Below are 21,982 nucleotides of genomic sequence, written 5' to 3'. Positions count from 1 at the left end.
ATTCAAAATAAAAGTGACACACACTCCGGTTATTGTAGACATTGGGAAAATCCTATGACGAAGTGTGGTCTAGAAATTCTTAATTTCCCTTGGAGAAAAAAAAAAATATATATCTTCTTTCCATTTGGTACTGGGCAGTCGACTCACGCGGTCAACCTAAAAGGTGAGCGCGAAACGGAGGGGAGGTAAGGGGGTGGGGGATGAAAAAAGTAAGGGAGGAATCAGTACAATGCGTGAACTGTCCCCAAGCAAACAGTAGCGTTTCGTCTCAACTCCCAGAAGGAGAGTTTCCACCTTTTCCTCTTCCCCTGGCCCCTAGATCCCCACTTGGTTCCCGCCCTTAGACCCCAGGTGCTCTCCCCACCCCCCACTGCCCGTCCTATTTTATAGAACTGGGAGGCGGCTACACTTCAGCGGAGAAAAATCCCAGAGGAATGAGCCAGTGAGACGGGCGTCTGTGGGCAAGAAGAGAGCAATCTAGTTTTTTGAACTGGGGGGGGAGGCTGGTGGACCGTAGAGAGCGAGAGGCCATTTCACCCGGGTGCTGGTAACGCTCGGGAAGTGTCAGTCGGGTAGACCCACCCGGCGGCGCGCAGCAACCGAATCTGCTCCTCATTGGCGGGCATGCCCTTGGGGGGTGGAGTCCTGATGAAGCCCCGCCCATCCGGGAGCCCGGTCTGAAGCCCGCGATATTCCCTCCGCCAGAGTCCCAGCGCTAAGCTCAGTCTCCCACTCGGTCCTGCAGCGCCTCTAGGCTGCAGCTAGGCGCTCCAACCACCTGCTAGGCTCTGCGTCTAGGGGAGCGGGGAGGGGAGAGGAGAGAGAGAAGAGGCGGGAGGGAGGAGGAGAGAGGCAGTTACACTCGCCTTCCAGTCTCTCCACTCAGAGCAGCCCAGAGACCGCTGCCACCGCCGCTGCTACTGGTGCCGCTGCTTTCGCTGCTGCCACTGCTGCCACCTGAGGAGACCCGCCGCCCCCCCCTCCCGCCCCCGTCGCCGCCCCGGGCGATTCCTTCATAGCACCGAGCTTTTTATGCCCACTACAACTATCAACATTATTATTTCAAGAGAAGAAAACTAACCGAAGATACCAGCCTAAAAGAACCACGTACACCTTTCCGTGTCACTCAAGTGTCTCCGGGAAAGCCAGGTCGCCGGTCCTGGGAGGAGTAGCCGAAGGGACCGTGGGCGGGTGCTGAGGGGGAGGGCGGAGGAGTTGCGGGTATTGCGTGGTGGAAAGTTGCGAGTGGCAGAGACCTGAAGGTGCAACGCCACCACAGCCCAGGGGACAGTGTGTTTGGGAAAAGCCGCTGCCCTCTGCGTCGGGACCCACGAGCGTGCAGGCACCGTGGGGCCCGGGACGTCGCCACCTCCTGCGGCGTGGACTCTGTCAGTGGCTCTCGAGAAGGAGGAGGAATATGGCATCCAAGGCGTCCCCTTCCAGCCGTCTGGTTTTCTGCCTCTTGATCTCCGCTGCGATCCTCAGGCCAGGTGAGTAAGGGCCTCCGAGAGGCCACGGACTGACCTGGGCCAGGGGCAGTTTTCTAGTTTTCTGGCCCTGGCTTCGCGTCCTGTGGCTGTGCGCGCGGGCGAGTGGTGGGGGGAGATCAGGGAAGGCCGTCTAGGCACAGACCTGGCCCTGGGCTCAGTCACCTGTGTCGCTCTTCTGGGCTTGACTGATTGGCTCAAGTTTGGGCAGAGAGCTGGGTGAAGCTCCAGGAACTTTGGGTGAGGCCGGGGTTGGAGCTGCAGAAACCCATGGTCAAGATTTTTAGACTCTCTCGCCTGGTTCCGGCGGTTCCTGGCTAAGAGGCAGGCTCTTGCCCTCTGACAATCCCAGTCTTTGGGTATCAAAGTCCACGTCACTGCGCCTGGGGCAGTTTTTCTTTCGCTTAGCTTTGGACTAAAATAACTGTTAGCACTTGTTCGTGATAAATCCCCTAGAACTTCCCCTTGTTATGAAGTGAAGAAGGGATAAGGGGGGTGGTAGAGGAGAAAGGAAGGACTTTAATCATCCCCTTAAAAATACACAAACACACACACACGAAAAACCTAACCCTTAAATCGTAGTTCCATTGTCTTGGTGGGTGGTGGGTGTAGGGGTGATGGCAGGCAAATAACACTGGGTGAGCTGGAATTAACAGCCAGACTGGGGAGATCTAAGGCTCGTTGATTTTCCGGACCTGTGACAGATTCTGTGACAGTTCTCAGTTCTACAGGGAACCTTAAAGGAAAGCGGCGATTGCGGGGGGGGGGGGGGGGGGGGTTGGGTTGCAAAATTCTCATTAACTAAAATATCTCTTGGGGAATCCCTTTCCTCACTCTCGGAGCGTCCCCTAGCCCTGGCGTCCTGAGGCCCACCGGCCGAGTGACATGTGTTAGTCCCAACCCGGCATTCTGAGCGCTCACAGTCACTTGACAGAGCATCAGGTTCATTTCCTCACTGGACTTGAGGATTTTAACCTTTGAAGTTTTGATTTACATCCCTTCGCAGACAGTTGCCAGTTAAACCACGTCCTGCTTTTGACTTGTTTGTTCTTTCTCTTTTCTTTAGTTTTTGGCAAAGAAAAAAACTCTAGCTTCCTTTATTGCTGCACATCCTTTCAGTTGTTGGCAAGCTTAGACCGTAGGGAGCTTTCGAAGCCTCTGACTCTCCCCCGGAGGAAAGAGAGAAGAGTAGGGTTGGGGACTACAGCTAGAGGGAAAGATCACAAGTGTTTGAGAGGTGCTACTGCTGTGTGTGTTGGTGGTTGGGGAGGGTGCCCTCTCCAGCTTTCTTTATTAAAGTTACATTCCTAGGTGAGGTAATGATCTCACCTGCTGTTTCTGAGGCTGAGAAAGGCGTCTGTGACAAATCTCAGGCTCTGGGGCGGGGACTGTGAAAGCAGAGTTAAACCGTTCTAAAGCAGGTGGGGCAGGCGAAAACATCGGGGAGACGGGAAGGGGAGACCCTCTAGGGTCTGACACGGTGTGGATTTCACTTTTTCCTGAACCCAGTGTCAGATGGGGGGAAGGAAAGACACTCTGGAGCCAAGGGGAGGAGATTCAAGAAAGGAGTACAAGAGTGATGTAGCTTGTAAAATGTAAAGATCCACACGCCCATAGTTGGTGCTCATTTTAACCCTCTCCCGACTTTGAGAGTGCAGATCATCTACTTCCCCACCCCGGACCACACGCACACGCCCACTTTCCTTTCTCGTGCGGTCGCGCTGGAATTTATTTCAGTTGGCCGAGTCAAAGGACAGGTTTTTCCTCACCACTTAGCTGCCAAATGGGGGAGAGGTTCCTCTTTCAGACCTTTTTCGTAGCGCTTCTTTCCGCGCCGCAGGCTCTCCTGTCCAGTGGGCACAGAGCTGCGCGCTTTGCGCGAGGAGGGAGCGCTCTCTCAGCGCTGCCAACCGCTGCGGATGTGGGCTTGGGATGGCACAGACCCTCAGATTCTCGGCTTTCACGAATAACCTGGCTGGCATTGGCGAACTTCTCGGTGCAGTGTCAGTGTGTTTTAAATGGAAGGATTGTGACACTAAGGCGCTGTGTCTGCACTCAGGTTCTGGACGTCAAGCGCGCCTCCTTCAGAGCTCTGCATAACAGAGCCAGTTGGGGGTGCAGTGCCCATGGCTGCCTTCATTCACCTGACTGACTTCCCTGGCTGTCTCCCTTCATTTCCGGAACAGTATTAATAATGTGTGTCCAGCATTGGAGGACAAACTCGAGTTTATGAAACTGCTCTTGTAAGGTCTTTTGGCCTGTACTTGGTATAGTAGTCGTCAATGTATTTTAGGCATTCCATGTCACTTGTTTTTAAGGACAGGGGAAGATATGTATCAAGCCACCCAAACTGAATTAAAGACGAAGGCAATGAAATGGTGTGTACCCAGCATCAGAGGTAGCAAAAATCTCATTATTCTTGTAAAAGAGCGTCAGCCTGTGGTGACATTTTGTATTGCTTAGAGAGAGAGAGGGAGAAAGAGGGAGAGGGAGGGAGAGAGAGAGAGAGAGAGAGAGAGAGAGAGAGAGAAAGAGAAAGGCTTTCCTTGATTATTTACAAAGAGGTGGGGTTTTCCAGTTAACTGTTTCTTTACTTGGGTCAACTGTGTACACCCATCTTTGGGATTTTTCATGAGTATTCACTGATATAGGTTCATTTCAAGACATCGCTGTTTTCAGTAGAATATTATGTTTGGAACATATCAGTTTATCTCAACAGGCCTTGGAAAAAGCATCAACTCAGATAATGTCTTTTCAGACTACTAATGTGGGACTATTAAAATTTATTAATTTTAAAACTACAAACTACTAGCCAATATATATGCTGTTTTCTCCTGATTTATTTAATCCACTAGCAATTTAAAATTTAATGAAGTACTATTTGCAATAAATTGCTTTTTGAGGCTTGGCTCAGGACCATCTTCCTTCAGGCACTTGAGCAAGTCATTTAACCATTTTGGGCTTCAACTTTCTCATGTGTAAAATAAAAGGGTGGATTTAAGAATATTGTTTTGAACAACCAATAATAATAAAAAAAGAATATACACACTGAGATTTCTTCCAGCTCAAACACACTTTGTTTCTAATGTCATAAGATTAAAACAATAACAACAAAACCAAACCTATTTGGGCATGCAGAGTCATTTTTCCAATAGTGTTTTTCTGTTTATCTCATTCTAGACAAAATTTATATAAATTGTATTAATTAAAAAAGTGTCAGTGCACCCCAACTGCTAATTTTATTTCTGTTTTTCTACTTTTTAAAATTATTGTGTTTTGTGCTTCCTCTCCCAGAACTTAATAGGGCTATTTAAAAAATAAAATAAAATAAAGTGATGAAAAGGAACTAGTACTCCAATCTTTTGGGAAAAGAGATTCAAAAGTAGGAATTGCTTTTAGGTGTCAGAAAACCCTGTGAGCCTTCCCTGTGACCTATTTCTTCTGCAAGCCTACCTATGTTACAGTTGCACATATAAATCCTGAAATCAGATATAAAGAATGATTGATGGCAAAATGTTCATGTGACAAAGCTTCCTATGAACACCCTGATGTTGCTTCCATAATATAGAAGAAAATAAAAATCTTTTTTGTTGTTCTAAAACCTATAGAAATTCAAAATATTTGCATTACTAGATTTCAAACTTTTTCTAACTTTTTAGAAAATTCAAGCTACCTTATCCTGGTAATAGAACTTCAGATGAGAATGAATGCCTACTGGTAATTTACTAAGAAGTACAAAATCAATAAAAGCCCACTTTAGAAGTCTTAAATATTATTAGAATACTCTTTGTATTGGAGTTGGGATGCAAGTATTCAGTTTTTAGCTTTTCCATATAAGACTGTTGAAATCTTGGGAGAGTTATTTTTCTGCTGCTTTTTAAATTTATCATCTATAAAATTTTCTGTCTGTGTAATGCATGGTTCTGATTTTAGAAAGATTAGTAATGCCCTCGATCGGCATTTTGAAAATTTTAGCAGTAAAATATGCTATATTCTTTCATTATATTTTAATAGAATTACACCCTTTAATTTATTCCACTTAATTATCACTTTGACCATTTTATAAGCAAGCAAAAATGTTTCTTTTTTTTAATTTATTTTTTTTTCTCCCTAAAATTTCCATGTCAGTAACTCTGGCCTTTATAAAACTGGGTACTGTCTGAGTGTCAGCATGAGTTTGTATATAATGACAGCATTTTTTCAGATAGTATTTTTAATGCTTTATGTTTATCATGTCTTATATCCCTGACACACCTCTTTCTGTTCTGGCCATTTATTAAGCATAAAACTCTATCAAAGAGTTCTACCTCCCTGAAGCTGTTAACTCAAGTCTACACATGCAATTTTACCCCAAATATGCAGTAGAGCCACATAGGTACAGCTATAATAGAAGATCCTCTGTGTATACATAGAAACTTAAACTCAGTTCCTCTCAGAGTGTTAATTTGATTCTTCATTGTTTTCACAAAGACCTATCTCAACACTGACACACAAATGCATGTTATACACAAAGAATGAATTTACTTACTGAAATATTAAAGAATGTTTTCTTGGGAATAGTGGATGCTAATATTTATTTAATTATTACTTTAGAATATTAGCTCCTTTTATTTTCAATAATAAATGGAAAAGATCATAAAATATCCATTTGTACTTTTTATTACTTTTGTAATAGAGCAGAATTTTCCTTCCTGTGAAGAATAAAGTCAAAATTTAAATATATTTTATATTTAAGACAATGATGTTTCTTGCTATTTGATAAGGCCATATCCTACAGTTATTGTGCTATGTGTACAGTATACAAACCATTATCATATTTTTGGAGCTACGGATATTTTTGTTCAGCTAAATTCTGTTTAAATAACAAAATTCACATTATTTTTTCCCTTTTATTATTGAGTGGAATGTCTTATAGATTTCAGATAGGACTAGTTCCAAATGTGCTGTGGTATTCAAATTGTTTTATGGTAACCCATTATCATAGCCCATTTTTGTAGTGTATGTTCCAAGAATGAAATTAGCTTTTAATGCTTCCTCTTATTTATCTAGTCAGTTCTCAATTACCCATTCCATTGAAGGAGAAATCAGAGTTGTGCACAATCCAAAACAACTCCTAATCAAAGGATTACCTAATTTGACTTTGAGTTGAAGTACTTAAAAAACATGCCTGTATTTGGTCTACTAAGTATTCATAATATTTCAGTGTATGATACTAAGCTTTGAGGTAACACATGCATCAGAAATTAGCTAACTTCTCTGACTTGCTTCTGTTTCTCTCATTCATTCTTTCATTCTCTCAGCTCTCTCCTATGTCACTGTATGAAGTGATGCAAAATCCTGGCCAAAAAAACCCTAACTGTATCTATGAGATGAAATTAAGTTTTTGCAATCTTTGAAAATGGTAGAAATATCATGGACTCCTATGTTCACAAGGACAACATCCTATAATCATGGCAATTGGTACAGTGTTTTGACTTTGTCTGATCCCACTTAAATCAAGAATCATTTAAATGTTTATCTTTGTAAGGTCACAATTTCAATGTTTAATAAAAATTTATCCTCACTTTTTGACCATTTTCTTAAACAAATTTATGTCATATCTTTATATGAGTGTCTATGAATTAATAGATAAGGAAGTGATACTTCTTTCTTCTTTCTTAATATGAGTTGGCTTGGCAGCTAGGTGGATTGACTCTCCAGAGGCTATTGATATACCTACTTTTAGAAAAAAAAATTACTACTTTTCATGGTTTATGAGGTCATTGTAAACAGTGGAAAACAGTAACATCAAATCCATCAATGGCAAGGAAGATCAAAGATTGAATTCAAAGGACTTCCTTTCTAATTGTCTTCTCATGATGATGTCAACAGAGAAGTTAACTAAATTTGTTGATTAATTTATTAACCAGCTTTCCAATTCATCATTTTCATGGGATAAATCCCCCAAACATTCCCTCAGGTTCAGTTTCTTTTCCCCTTCCATACAACAAGCACTCTACCACTGAATTGCAACCTCAGCCTGATGTGAATAGATTTTTGTCCTTTTTATCCATAGTGTATGGTTTTAGAAATTCTAGGTTGTCTTATCTTAACTGTGAATGAAAACAAATAACTTTCTTATTCTTTCTACCTTTAATGTAAAACCAGGATTGTAATTTTGATAATGATTAAAGTGTGTCCTGACTTTCCCCTGTACTTGTCTTTGCTGTAGGTTTTGCCACATTGTATGCTATTGGCTACTTTCTTTCTCAGATGACTATGAACTTTTGCAATATTATTTTGTGTAGGAGGGGTAGTGGGGATTGAACCCAAAGGTTCATGCTTGCTCTTATCACTGAGTTGTATATGCAGCCCATTTTATTTTTTATTTTGAGATAGGGTCTTAATAAGTTGCCTAGGCTGGCTTCAAAATTGTGATCTTCCTGCCTCAACCTCCCAAGTAGAAGAGATTACAGGTGTGTGCTACTGTATTCAGCTTGCAATGTCAAATATCATCTACATCTGTGTATTCTTTAGTCTGGTAAAAGGCTGGACACCAAGAAGATGCTTCACTGTGTGTGTGTGTGTGTGTGTGTGTGTGTGTGTATGTGTGTTTCTTTGCTTTTTTACATGGCAGCACCTGCTATTCATGGGCTAACCATTTTTTTTTTTTTTTTGCTGAAGAACATGGGAATGAAGAATATTAATATTGCCTCCTGAGAATTAAACTGGAAAATAAATCCATCATGAAAAGAATACGTATATGCAAAATTGTCTGAGTAGGAAGAAGGATTCATAAGCCATCAAGACATGATGACATTTTGATAGTGTATTACTGAAAAAAAATAGAAAAGAAGTCATGCCTATTAGCAAGGGACTTTTGTTCAATGATAGAAAAGGCTTTGATCAGTAGAGCTAACAGGAAGAGTGATTGACCAAAGGTAGTTTTTGGAGATATTTATGCATCCAAACCATTTTCTTCTATGGTGAAAATGGCCCCTCCACCTAGAAAACATAACTTTTCCCAGTGCAGCTTAGCAGGTGCAGCTTTTTTATAGAGATAGATAGAACCTATTATAAAGGTTTAATGCTCTAAATATTCAAATAATAAAATGAATTTTCCCATGTTGTTTATTTCATGGTCACTAAGAAATCCTCTAATTATAATGTGACTTCTTATATAGCTAATTTACAGGAGAAGATGCACTAGCTGGAGAATTGTGAGCATTGTATTCCCTTGGTAATAATTGCTCTAATGTAAACCAATAAGCTGGTTTATGAATTTTGTTAGTTCATCCTTGAAAGATGGGAAAAGTTTTAGTAAGCATATAAAATAAGTTTCTAAGCTTTTAGGACTAAAGTCTGCATTTTGAACAATTGAAAATTCATCTGGTGAACCTTTTTGAGGTGCAATCAGCTAGCCATTTCCCAAGTAATACATGTTGTATCACCTGTTATCACCCTTTGTGTTACCTGTTGTAGACATTTATTTTTATTAATTCATTGTCTTTTTGTGCTATATGGATTAATAGTACATTATTAGTAGGATGATCACATATCCTGGTATACTCAGGAAAGATGGTCCCAATATATGCTTGATATCCAGATACAATTATTAACAGCACCCTTTTCGGTCTTCAAAATTCACTTTGGATGATAAATTAGATGGCAACAATATGTTATAGTTTGGATGCTGAATATACTCAGAGAGCTATGTGTTAAGATTTGGCTTTTAGGATGGCACTTTTGGAAGTTGCTGGAATGCTTAAGAGGTGCACCTTATTGAGAGGACCTTAGGTTGTTGAAAGTAAGAACCCAAAAGGGTTGTGGCACCCCAACCCCTTCTGCTTGCTCTTTGCTCCTTCTCACATGTGCTCACACCATGATATGCTGCCTCATCACAGGCCCCAAATAATGGCATCAATGAATCTGAAAATGAGCCAATGAGCCTGAAACCTCCAAAACTGTGAGACAAGATAAAACTTTTATTTTTATAAATTAATTACCTGATGTGTTTTATTATAGTGGTGGTCAACTGAATAACACACCATAATTATTAGTAACTTACTGACTATATGTTGGTCTTGGATTACTTAGCCCTAGAAATGTATTCCTCATCCTGACAAAGTGTGCATTTCTAACTTTCTAAAACTTAAATGTCAGCTATAGTGAAATGTCACTAAGGTGTCATGTGCCTGTTTCATATCAAGACTAAGAGAGATAAGGTTATAGTATGGAGCCTCAGAATGTTTTAGTGGGTTTTCCCTCATTTTCTAGATCCTTGACCAAAATCTGTGACCTACCAGAGAGGAAACCATGTGAGTCTCTCTGGTGGGTTATATTCCTACTATTAATAATCAATCTCCAATGGAAAGAAATTCTGGGAAGTTCTCTGTGTTTGTGTGCATGTGTGTATGTGTCGGGATAGGGAGAGAAAGGCCCCATAGTCTGGCATGAAAACTGAATTTGCCTGAGTTGCCAAGGGAATAGAAGTGTGTGAAATTCACCTTGGAGCTACACATAGCTATGGAGTTATTTGTAGAAGTCGTATTTCAGTCTGAGCCTAAAATCCTTTCACAGCAAATTGTGCAAATCCCATTGTGTTGTTCTATAAGGTTTCTCAGTAACACCACTATCAATCTGAATCTAAAAAGGAAAATAAATTATCATGGATGTCTTTAAAGTTGAGGGAAACTCCCAGTTTTTCTGTACATGTAAGCAACCATTAGTAGCTACTATCTGACAGTTGTATCAGTCAGAAATGGTGACATGACTTGGGACAGAAAACAGTATGGTGAGAACAGTTGATACTAAAATTTATGATTTCCACCAAATTAGGTGTCCACATGTAATATTAGGTATCCATGTGTAATATTAGGTTTAGTGTTTTGAGTATTCAGAAAACCCCAAAATAGATGTAGCTAATGAAAGTTAAAAGAGCATTATCTAAGCACACATGGTAAAGGAAGCTATAGTTTTGTTCTTAATCACAGGACAGAATGAAGAAAGAGCATATTGGCCTCTGTGGCTAAAACTCTTGTTAGCATATACCCAGGAATTTCCAGAATAGTTAGGATGTTTCCGGGTATGGAATTCACCTTGCTGCACATCAGCCTCATACATAAGGAGTCTAGCTGCCGATCCTAAATTGTTGAACCAAAGGTTGCCAGTTAACTATTGGTGCATAATTAAGCACTCCTAAATATAGTGACTAAAAACAGCAGCTATTTATTTAACTCATTGTTCTTCAGGTTGGCATTTTCATCTGGACTTGGTTAGGTACTTTTTCTGGTTTTAGCTCCATCAATGGCTTCATTCCACCGCAGTCTGTTTTGGATCAGCCTAGGCAGCTCTGCTTCTGGGAGTAGGCTGGCTGCTGTTCAGGAGAAATGTACTTTCCTCCTCTACACCTTTCATTCTCTAAAATTCGTGCCTAGGTTTGTTCTCTTGATAGAAACAAAATTGCAAGAGAAAGCAGGAGTGTGCTAGTACTCCTAAGAGTAGCTTCAGAACTGGCAACCCATCTTCTGCCATGTTCTGTTGTGAAGACAAGTCACAAGCCTAGCCTTGTGGGGGAAATCATTTCTACTTACTGAATGCAGGGAGCTAAAAGGTAATTTTGTAAAATGGGTGTATAATAGACCAGGAAGGGAAAATGAGGATCATATTTGCAATCAGTCTACTACTTACAATAATAATACTGAATGTGAGAATAATTAAGACCCTTACTATAGATTCTTGTCCCATGTTAAAAATTTAAACCCTCTTCTTCTAGATCATTGGGCAAAACATATAACTTGCTGAAGAGGCTCAAGCAGTGTCTAATAAAAAATTTTCTAGGGTTAAATCTTAACTTCCCATGAAATGAAATTATGGAAAGATCAGTGTTTCTGTATGGGAGAAAAGGAGGAAGGGAGGGAGAGGGAGAGAAGGGGAGGCAGTGGGGGAGAGAGAGCAATTTTAAAAGATTTAGAAACATATCATTTATTTATGGTCACAAGCTCAAATGTGGTAGAAGGCTGTTGGAAAAATAAGACTGTCCCTTAGATATTCAAATTGTTTAGCCCCCTATTTAAGTAGTGAAATAAAGGAAGCCACAGATTAAGAGACAAGAGATGGCTGCTGTACACTTTTTGCAACTGGATTGATATAACATTTCAGCTCCAAAAGTTTGCACCCTGAGAACACTTAAACGTTTCTGCAGGTCCATTTTATACAACTTGAAAGACCTTAAAACTTTCTGGTTGCCACAAGCATATCTTTCTTTTCTGCTCATCCAATGAACAGCTGTGCCCTACTGTGATAGATTTTCCAAACAAAAATACCTGGAGCAGCAGTTTAGCAAAATATGCCTTCAATGGCACTCAATAAATGGAGTTTCCCCAAGCACAGTTCTGTAAGAAGTGTGTGTGAGAGTGTGTGTATGTGTGTGTATGTATATTTTAAGTTATTATTTGTATTGTGCAAAATTTTTTTTGATCTTGGGGATTCTGGCTGTAAATTTGATGCACGACAAAACATTTGCTTGGTCTATAGAAGAGCATTAATGTTTTGTGACCATATAAGTTTTAACAGTGGATTGTTTTATGTGTAGGTATTATTGTTAAATACAGGGACTGTTTCCAGACACAGAATATGGATCATAAGTTAAGATGGACATTAGATGTGATTATGATGATATAGCAAAGGTCTGTGGTCCTAGATCTACAAATGTGTGGTAAGAAGATAGAACAAACTGGAGACAGGCCATTGACACATGGACTCTACCTAATCCTGTTAGAAAAAAAAAAAAAAAATCTTTGACTCCAAGCCTTAAAATACCCCGTGGAGTCACCGCTCACCTCATTCATACAAAGAGCTCCCTGAACACTGAACCTCTAAGGGGAAACAGTCTCTACTGGAGCAGGAGCATTGGGGTTTGCTCGGGAGCATAGTTTAGGTGAGCAAGGGACTGGGTCAGGCCCCAGCAGCAGTGCTACTTGGGAGGAACCACTTCACCTTTGTATTAGTTATTAAAAATACAATTCAGATTCTTTGGTCAGGTTCCCCCAAATTCTTCTGAGGTGTCCATGTTCAACTGCTTGAGCTTTGTTTTGGTAACCCCCTACCTGAAGTTGCTTATAGGCTGTTCTTCACCTTTTTTCCAAGGCTGCAGAGCAGAAAATAGCCTCTGTTTTGAGGAGGTAGAGTTAAGTATACATTTATTTTTTACTGTGACTTGTTCAGGACCACATTTTACAAAATGCCTTGTTTCCTTTATTGTTTCTGGAAAGGAAAGTTCTATTAAAATTGTTTTAGTTTGAACATAGAATAGTTTTTTTTTTAATTATGGCTTATTTTGAAAATTTTTGAGTTTAATTCAAATGTATGCCAATACCTTCCAAAGTAAGGTAATATTCAGAGACAGTTGTTCTTATCAGATGGCTTAGAGAAATTTCTGGAATATTCACATTCGAAGATTCCTTATTAATGAATGTCTGACTTAAATCTAACCAAAAACTGCAACATTATTCTTTGTACATTCTCATTATATAGTGTCAACAAGTTTAGTTGCAAATAAAATACTTAAGCTATTAAAAAAAAAAAAAAGAGAGAGAGACTACCTGAAATGCAATAGCCAATTTATCACGTTCTTAGAGCCAACAATTATTTTAGTTTCACTTGTGTAAAGGCTTTGGAACTATAAAGAACCTTGAAATGACTAAGTTGCTTGCCTACAGTCACACTGTTGATTACCTAAAATTAAAACTTATGTGAATTGACCATTCAACATATATAATATCTTTCAACAAATATTAACCAAGTTCTCAGTATGTGCAAAACACTGTACTTGGGGGTAAGGAAATAAACTAGTTACTCAACAGTCAAATAACTATCACTCAAAGACATCAAGTTCTTTCCAGGAAGATGTGCATCAACTAATTATATAGCTATTTTCTACAAGTTTGGCTAAGTACTACAAGAAGAACTAAAGAGTACTGTTCATCATAGTGGCCAAATCAGGCCCAGATTTTAGTAGGGACTTGGAAAAGTTTCAGAAAGTGATACTTGAGGCATCTGCTGAGTGATAAATAGCTTGAATGAAGACCCTAAAGTTGGAAGGAATTTAGCTTCTAACTCCTGGAGGTGAAATGTCATCTTTCAATTTTTAGGGAGATTAAAGAAGTTCTAAAGGTTGAGGTAGAAACTAAGGATTCTTAAAGCTGTTCAAATATCTTCCTGCAATCCTACTAATTAACTTACCAATTGTGGGGTTCAGAAGATCTCTGTCTTATTCAAATACTCATATTCTAGCAAATATTTGCATATGCACCTCTCCTCTTTGAAAAATAGTGAAGTGGGAACATACTGTGTACAATGCACTTTCCTTTTTTTCACTTAACACATTATAGAGATTAAAAGATTTTCTTATCAGCCCATAATTCTCTACCTTATTTTTCAAAATGGTACATTGGATGTTATTATACTACCATAATTAACCATTTTGCCAGTGCTTGGAAGTGTAGATTGTTTCCCATCTTTTGTTTTTACAAACAATAAGAGTAGTGAATTCCTAATAGATGTTATTGTCCAAATGAACAGTTATGTTGGAAGGAAGTTATCTTGGAAGTGAAATTGCTGAGTCAAATAATATGTCTATTTTTCACTTAGAAAGAAATACTAAATCGACATTTCAAAGAGCACACAAGATTTTAAATCTCAACAAAAATGCATGGAGATGCCCTTTCTTTATACTCCTCCATAACTCATATTACTAACCTATATTTTTAATCAGAATAATAAGTTGGTTCTTATTTATTTAAAGCTTATGGAAAAATTAAAATTATGACAGACATTCACATATAAAGCAAAAATGACAGTTTTATTTGTGCCTACCTTCATTATGCATGAGATAGGGGCAAAAATGAGGGAGGATGTGTTTAGAATGGATTTTTATCAGTTTTCCTTACACATAACTTTACATAAATAAATTTTAGAACTGCTAATTTTTAAAATAAAACTATGTAATGGTAAACAATGTTTTCTTCCATTTTGTAAGAAAGACTCTGAAACTGAATTGGCTAACATGGAAGTGGATTAAGAGGCAACCACATGTGAGCCTTTTAGAGTATCTGATACTGTTTCTCATTATATGAGTGGTTTCCAAATACTTGGGTCAGCTCATTGTAGGTACATTGTATGGGTGATCTTACTAATGCCATTTTGTAAATCCTGTATAATTTATCTTGACAAAAAAATTTCAGTTATTGTTAAATAAATCATAATTTGAACAATTCTTCCAATAAATTTGTTTTAACAGCCTCATCATTTTTTTTCAAGCTGAAAAGTACCATCCTTTGCAAATATTTTTAAAAGTCAGTACCATTAAATACATTTTATTTTGTAATTTTTGACCTATTATGGAAAGCACAACCAAAAATCTGTTTTTTATAGTTGCTTTTATATAGAAAAATCATAGCAATATATATATGAAGAGGTTTCAACAGGTATATACTGAAGGTACATATTTTTTAAACAAGACAACAAATATTCAAAATGCAATTGATATTAATATGTACAAACTGTAAATTCATGAATAAGCAGTTTCGTCCTGTCATTTAGTTTTAAATATTCAAATTTGTGGCAAGCATCCTTTATTCTGCAAGCATTTTCTCCACCTAGTGATGGGTATGACATTTTTCAAAAAAGATGCTTATGGTGGTTATAAGAGGTAAATTATATATTTTTGCTGAATAGGCATGACTCTAAATATGAATAATAATTTTGATACCATATCTAGGAGTAAAATGTAATATATATTTGTACTTACCCTATTAGATAAATCTCCTACTCTGCTCAACCTATATGGAAACTAACCTAGTTCTCAAATAGAGTTTCTTAGAGAAAAGTCTGCTTAGTTCAAGATTAGATCATTTTTCTTATCATACTGGGATAGAAAATAAGTATCTGTTTACCAAAACAAACACTATTTTCAGTTGTTTTCCTTTTTGGTTGATAAAAAATGTCTCCTTTCTTTTAGAAAGTTTAAAAGAAAGAGTAGAGATTCAAAGTATGATTTGGAGGTTATTATTCTCTAGAATTGACCAAAATGTTTGATTAAAAAGGATTTGAACTGTTGTTTCAGTAGTGATTTTTTTTTTTTGTAGATAGTATGGTTTAATATTGGATTATTTATTTATTTTAAAAATATATTGCTGGAATTATAGCTCAGTAGTAGAGCATTTGCTTAGCATATGTGAGGCACTGGGTTAGACACTCACTCAGCACCACATAAAAATAAACAAATAAAATAAAGGGATTGTATCCATCTATAACTAAAAAGAATACATTGCTTTTAATTTTTATAGACTGTCACTGCACAAAACTGAGCACACTGCATAAGATCTCAAGAGCTTGAGCTATAGAACATAGCATAAGTTTACTTTCTACTGTTTGTTCTCATTTGTACATTAAGGATAACAATCATCAGGTTCATTTGATATGAATATTGAAGAAGGTAAATTGTACATATTACATTTCTCAGTGCCTGATACATGCTAGACTTGCAACCAATAATAATTATTATAAATTATATTTTCAGTAAAAATTATATTAATATCCATTTATTCACATCCGAAAAATTTATGAAATATTTTATTTTACTGATAAGAAGATGTATTTCAGATCTGTTTGAATAAATTTTATACTAAAATTGGAAAAAAACATATTTATTAGGATTTTTTGCTTCCAAAGATTTCCAGGGGAATTTTCAGCTTTAATAACTCTGGAAAAACCAAAGAAAAATTACATATTGAAAGTTATAGCCTTAAAATGTAAGTTCTCACAAACAAAACTCCAGTAATTAAAAAAAAATACATGCTCTAAAATTATAGGATAATATATCGTTTGCCATATTACTTTTAGAAATTGATATTGACTATATTACTGTAATTTTGAAAATATTAGACCTGTAAAGACAAATATTCCAGTTTTTACAATATAAGCATTTAGGTGATAGAATGATAATCTTAAATACAAGTCACATTTTCTCAAGCATAATTCAATAGAGGGAGCTCCACTACTTTCCTTTTGTGAACATCATAAGATGCTTTCATTTATTCTGATTTTCTAGCGACCTCTAATTAAATAGTGAAAATTATTAAAACCTGTAATTTTGATATTAAGAATGTTTTAGAAATTCAACAATATCCTCCTCTAATTCAAGGGATTAAAGAGCCGCTTCTATATTAATGTATGTTTTGAAACCCCAGTTCTTAGTTCTTTGTACCTTTTGGATAATAAATCACTAGACAAAATTAAAGTAGGCATAGATTTGAGAAGCATGCTTTAATTTGACATGGCATTGCAGGAGAGGACAGTTTATTTCTAATGTTAAAATAATGCATGTTTTATATTAATTTTATGTTAGCTATTAAACTGCTACACATTTGAATAGTGCAGAAAAAGTAGCTGATATTTTGCTCATTGTTTATATTTTTAAATGTATGTTTTAGATTTCTACATGGAACTAGTCTATAATCACAGACTGCCTTTGTGTTTTATGTTCCCAAATAGCCTCTTGATTTAGATAACTCCAAATATATTTTCACACTAAATTTATGTATATAAATCTTATCTAATATTATTTTACCTTTTAATTTGGTTGTGATGGAAGAGATGCATAAAAACGGAATTTTTGTCACAAATTCACCAAAATGATTTAAAAACTTAAATCCTTTCAAATTTATGAACTCTCCTAAGATGTGCCTCTGCTATCGAGTTATTTATCCACTCTGTGTGATACTGACAATTTCTTTATCCTTTATGAGATTTACTGTTGTAATAGAAATATTGTACTACATGATTTCTTTGCAGCCAAAAACTCTAATAAGATTCAAAATTCAACTTTAACTTAGAGAAAGAATATTGTACACATGGTCACATAGGTTTGAATCAAGGACAAATAATAATTTTACATGAAATTTAGTTAAGAAAAAAATCCTTGGATTATGAACCTCATTTTTTAATTCAATTGGAAATGATTTTATTGAATTCCATACAAAATTTCATTATCTTATACATTAGATTTCCTAATTTATTTATTTATTTTAAAAATATTTTGAGATAATTATGGAATTATTTGCAATTTGTTAAAAATAATACAGAGATTCAAATAACCCAAGCCGATAATCACCAGGCTTGGGTTATTTGAATCATTGTTCACCTTTCAGGAATATGTGTCTTTGAAACATATTGGCAAATTCTTATTTTTCAGTGTTAGAATGATTTGTAACATAGAAATGCTACATAGATTCAGCAGACAGACATGATTGTCTTAAATATCTTGTGTTAATAGACAACATGGAATCTCAGTTTTTGTTTGTTTTTCTGATGTTGATTTCTTTCACGTTTGCTTATTCCTTGCATCTCCTTGATTGTGAATTGTCTACTCTGCCTTCTCTGTTTCTTTCCTCTTAGGGCCTTATATTTTTATTGAACTTTGTGAGGTGTCTATGTCTACTCTTATTTTGTGATATTGAATATTTTCTCAAACTTCCTTTTTGCTTTTCAATTTTGGTTGTCTCTCTTTAATTAACCTAAAGAAGATGTGCTTCTCTGTCCTCCTACTCTGAAAGCTATAATGTACATTTACTATATGTTTGTCTAAGTATTTTGGTTTAATTAAAATTACATTTGAATTTCAAAAAAAAATAAAGCTTATGAACTGTTTGTTTGTGTCTGGGAAAAAAAAAATAATAATACAGAGAGAGCCCATATGCCCTTTACCCAGTTTCCACCAGTAATGTTTTTCTTATCTACAGTACAGTATCATGACACTTTATGCAGTTTTTGCTTATCTACAGTACAATATCATGACACTTTATCCAGTTTTCACCAATGATAATATTTGGATTGATTACACACAATACAGTGTCACAACAATTGACAGTCATCATCAATGTTGTATATATTTTACCAATTTTAAGTGTACTTGTTGAATATGTATTGGTTCTACGAAATTGTATCATGTGTGAATTTTTGTGTGTACTCACCATACCAAACATTCCTATTAAAAGGATCACTCATGCTATTTCTTTAAGGATCATAATTAAAAAGTCTTCTTTTTAAGGACAATATTTTCCTTCTCACCCCCTTACCTAATTCCCAGCTACCACTAATCAGTTTTCCATCTATTCTATAATTGCCACTTAAAGGAAGCTATATAAATAGGATCATATAGTATATAACCTTTTAAGATGTGCTTTTTTTCACTCAGTATCATTCTCTTTGCATCCCTTCAAGTTGTTACATGTTCTAATGGTTTGCTCTTTTTTATTGCTGAATGAGATTCCATGGTGTAGAGGTACTGGAGTTTGTATAACCATTCATTGTTGAAGAACATTTGGGTAGTTTCCAGTTTTTAACAGTTACAGATGAAGCTGCTATGAATATTCACTTGTTGCTTTTTGTGTGAATATAATATTTTTATTTCTTTGAGATATTGTATTATAAACTCATGTTTAGTTTTATAAGAAATTGCAGAATTACTTTCCAGAATGGCTGTACCATTTTACATTCCCACCAGCAATTCAAGAGAGATCTAGGTTTTCTGAATTCTTTTCTTTAAATATTTTTCCACAATTTTGTGGGTACATTATAGTTGTACATAATGGTGGGATTCACTGTTACACATTTCTACATACACACAATTATAACAATATAATTTGACCAATATCATTTCCCACTGTTTCCTCTTTCCTGCCCCAGCCTTCCTAATTTTTTACTACAATGATATGAGTTAAAGAAATCACCCAGTTCTCTGGCATATTTAAGTGCCAACAGGGAAGCAATTTCAAAATGTTTCTTCCTGAAATTACATTCTCGGTCATTGTGAAAATACTAAGGAGCAGCCTGGGGATTGAAGCCTGTTGCCTATTCATCACAGTTTTAATAAATTACAATTTTGAGTATTCTTTAAAGTAAATGCATATTTTAATGTTTTTATTTCCATTACAGGTTAGAGTTTGAGAATGTAACCACTATAGCCAAATTGGGTAGTGCTAAAACCTATGTCTCCTCTACTTTCCCAACATTGGGCAGGTTGCTCAACCCCTCTTCTGTACTAATCTACTCAAGGAAGATAGTAGTCCCTGTCTCAGAGAGTTGTTGGGGAAGTTAAAGAAACTGGTACACAAAAAGCTCATTCAGCAGTGTGGTTGTCAAATAGTAAGCTCTTAATAAATTTATTATTCAAGTATTCAATTTCACTTAATCTTTCCCCCCCCCAAATATGATGATATACCCAATTTATTCCAACAGGTATACAGAGAAGAGCGAGCAACAGGTTCAGCATTATTAAATTACCAGCTGTAACTCCTCTCCATCCCACCTTCTTGTTTCACTCAATAAATGGAATATGAGTGAGAGTGATGTCGTTTTGTTTATTGGTCACAATCTTGAATCTACTCACTCTGTAAACCAAGTCATTTGGAAACTTCAAGATATTACCTACTAATTATTAGCATCATATTCATTAATCTGATAAGGAAACATAATTTCATTACAATCCTGAAATTGGAATCTAAAGTGAAAAGGAAATTTGAAGTTAAAAATGAGACACATTGCAGCTTCTATGTAGTTCACAGTGTCTGAGAACAATTGTTGTTTTATATCATTAGTAAGTAGGCTAGAAGTAACTTAGTAGTACAAAACTGTGAATGTGTGTTTAAAGACAGATTTGGGTAGATTCTGCAGATTAAAATAGAGCCAAGTGATTATAATAATTTAAGGAAGTGAAAGAAAGAAATGTAGTCCAACCTGTCTCTCTACCAACATAACCTCTCTTTAAGCTCTTCTCCCTTCTGCCATCAGAATGACACAGGATATAAATTGAAACTTCTCTGCTTAAAATATAGTCAGGGTAAAATACAAACATCTTATATAGTATTTAAGGTTCTCACATTTCTCTACACCATCTTTCTTGAAATCTCATGTGAGATCATCTGGAGTAATACAGAAATCATTTAAACTAATTTGTTGTTGAAATAAGATAATAAAACTATACATTTTTAAGGAGAATTATAGGCACACACTTTCCAAATAGGCAATAATGACTCGTAGTGTTATTTCTTCTGTTTTTAATTTATAGGTTAAATACATTGATCAGGGCTTTTACCCAGAAAATGGCAAAAATAGTGTAGAAAAGATTTCATGAGCAAATTGATGAGTTACGTAGACAGTATTTAATAGATTTGTATCACAGAAAACACATATACTGTGAATCATGCCTTGAATGCTTACAAAATGTGGTAAATCATTAGAGATAATTCAGAGATAATCTAGTGTTATTTTTGTCATTATATTGTACTGTATGTTGAAGAAGAGTCAAAAACCCATGAAAAATACATATAAAAGAAATATTTCATTTTTATTTTTAAAAAAACTTTGAGTTTTTGAAACTCACATATCGTTTTAGAAAATAGGACTTTACTAGTCAAAAGAGTAATCAATTGTATTTATCATGGTATCTTATGGATTGTTAGTACTTGATAACTGAAAAAAATAATTTTCATTGTGGTATCTTTTTTCTAGATCAAATAATCTTAAGTTCATGTGATCTTTTTTCTTAAGCCTTTTTATATGCCTTTTTTTTTGCTTATTTATTTATTTGACTTTATGTTGGATTCTTCCTCCTTGTTCAGAGTTTTCACTTCAGTTTCTCATTTTACTATGTATTCCTCATAGGCAAACTTATTAGTTAAATTTTGCTTCTGTGATGTGAGACTGAAGCTGTCTCCTCAATTCTTGCCTAAACATTCGTAATCATTTTTGTTATGTTATCAAAAGTATTCGTCCAGAATAAGCAATATAAATCCAACATATTGTCACTGAGAGCTCCAATTTATTTATTATTTGCTGTTCTCCATGCAAAGTAGTACATACTTTACAAAAGAATAGCTAATATATTTGTATAATTGATTTCAAGTTTAAATATTGGGTGCTTCTTTTTGGTTTTTACTTTTTAAATTAAAAAATCCAATCTTATTTTTAGCTTTTTCAGTATTGAATTTTAATGCAGTTTAGTGTTTGTATCAAAAAGTAGTCTAAGCAAATATGTTATCAAATAACATCAAATTAGTGAGACTCTTTTTTGGGTCCATATCACTGACCTATCAAGATTCTGGATTCATCAAAAATAGGCTACCTGACAATTTTTAAAATGTCTCCTACTACATCAAAAAAATGTTACCTTTTTCTATGACAGGTGTTTTCTGGACTCCTGGATCTTTGTTTTTCAGTAAGGCTTCACATTGACAATGCTGTGATTGAAAAAAATAATTTTCCCACAAACAGAAAATTTATAAATCATAGAATACTCAGTTTTCCAAGGAAATAGAATGTGGAGTTAATTTTCATCATTGAAAAGCCTAATTTAAGTCTGTGTACGTAGGATTAAAAAGTTAAATTTTATGATAAAAGATGTGATCTGGTAAAAGAGAGTGCTGTGTTCCCTAAACGCCAGACAGTTGATGCTG

The 21,982-nt window shown here is 36.2% G+C and overlaps 1 protein-coding gene across 2 annotated transcripts in view; it reads left to right on the top strand.

Moving 5' to 3' along the window:
* The first annotated feature begins 844 nt into the window (after positions 1-844).
* Positions 845-21,982, top strand: part of Alcam (activated leukocyte cell adhesion molecule) — a 190,548-nt gene continuing 169,410 nt past the window's right edge. For both annotated transcript variants that reach the window (XM_076867381.2, XM_076867380.2), the window contains exon 1: positions 845-1,490. In XM_076867381.2, coding sequence (XP_076723496.1) covers positions 1,418-1,490 — 73 coding nt within the window. In that variant the 5' untranslated portion in view covers positions 845-1,417. The remainder of the gene's footprint in view (positions 1,491-21,982) is intronic.

Source organism: Callospermophilus lateralis, chromosome 10, assembly GCF_048772815.1.
Source record: "Callospermophilus lateralis isolate mCalLat2 chromosome 10, mCalLat2.hap1, whole genome shotgun sequence".
In the NCBI taxonomy this organism is placed as follows: Eukaryota; Metazoa; Chordata; class Mammalia; order Rodentia; family Sciuridae; genus Callospermophilus; species Callospermophilus lateralis.
Note: the sequence above shows the minus strand (reverse complement) of the source record. Positions and strands in the feature narration are given on the sequence as shown.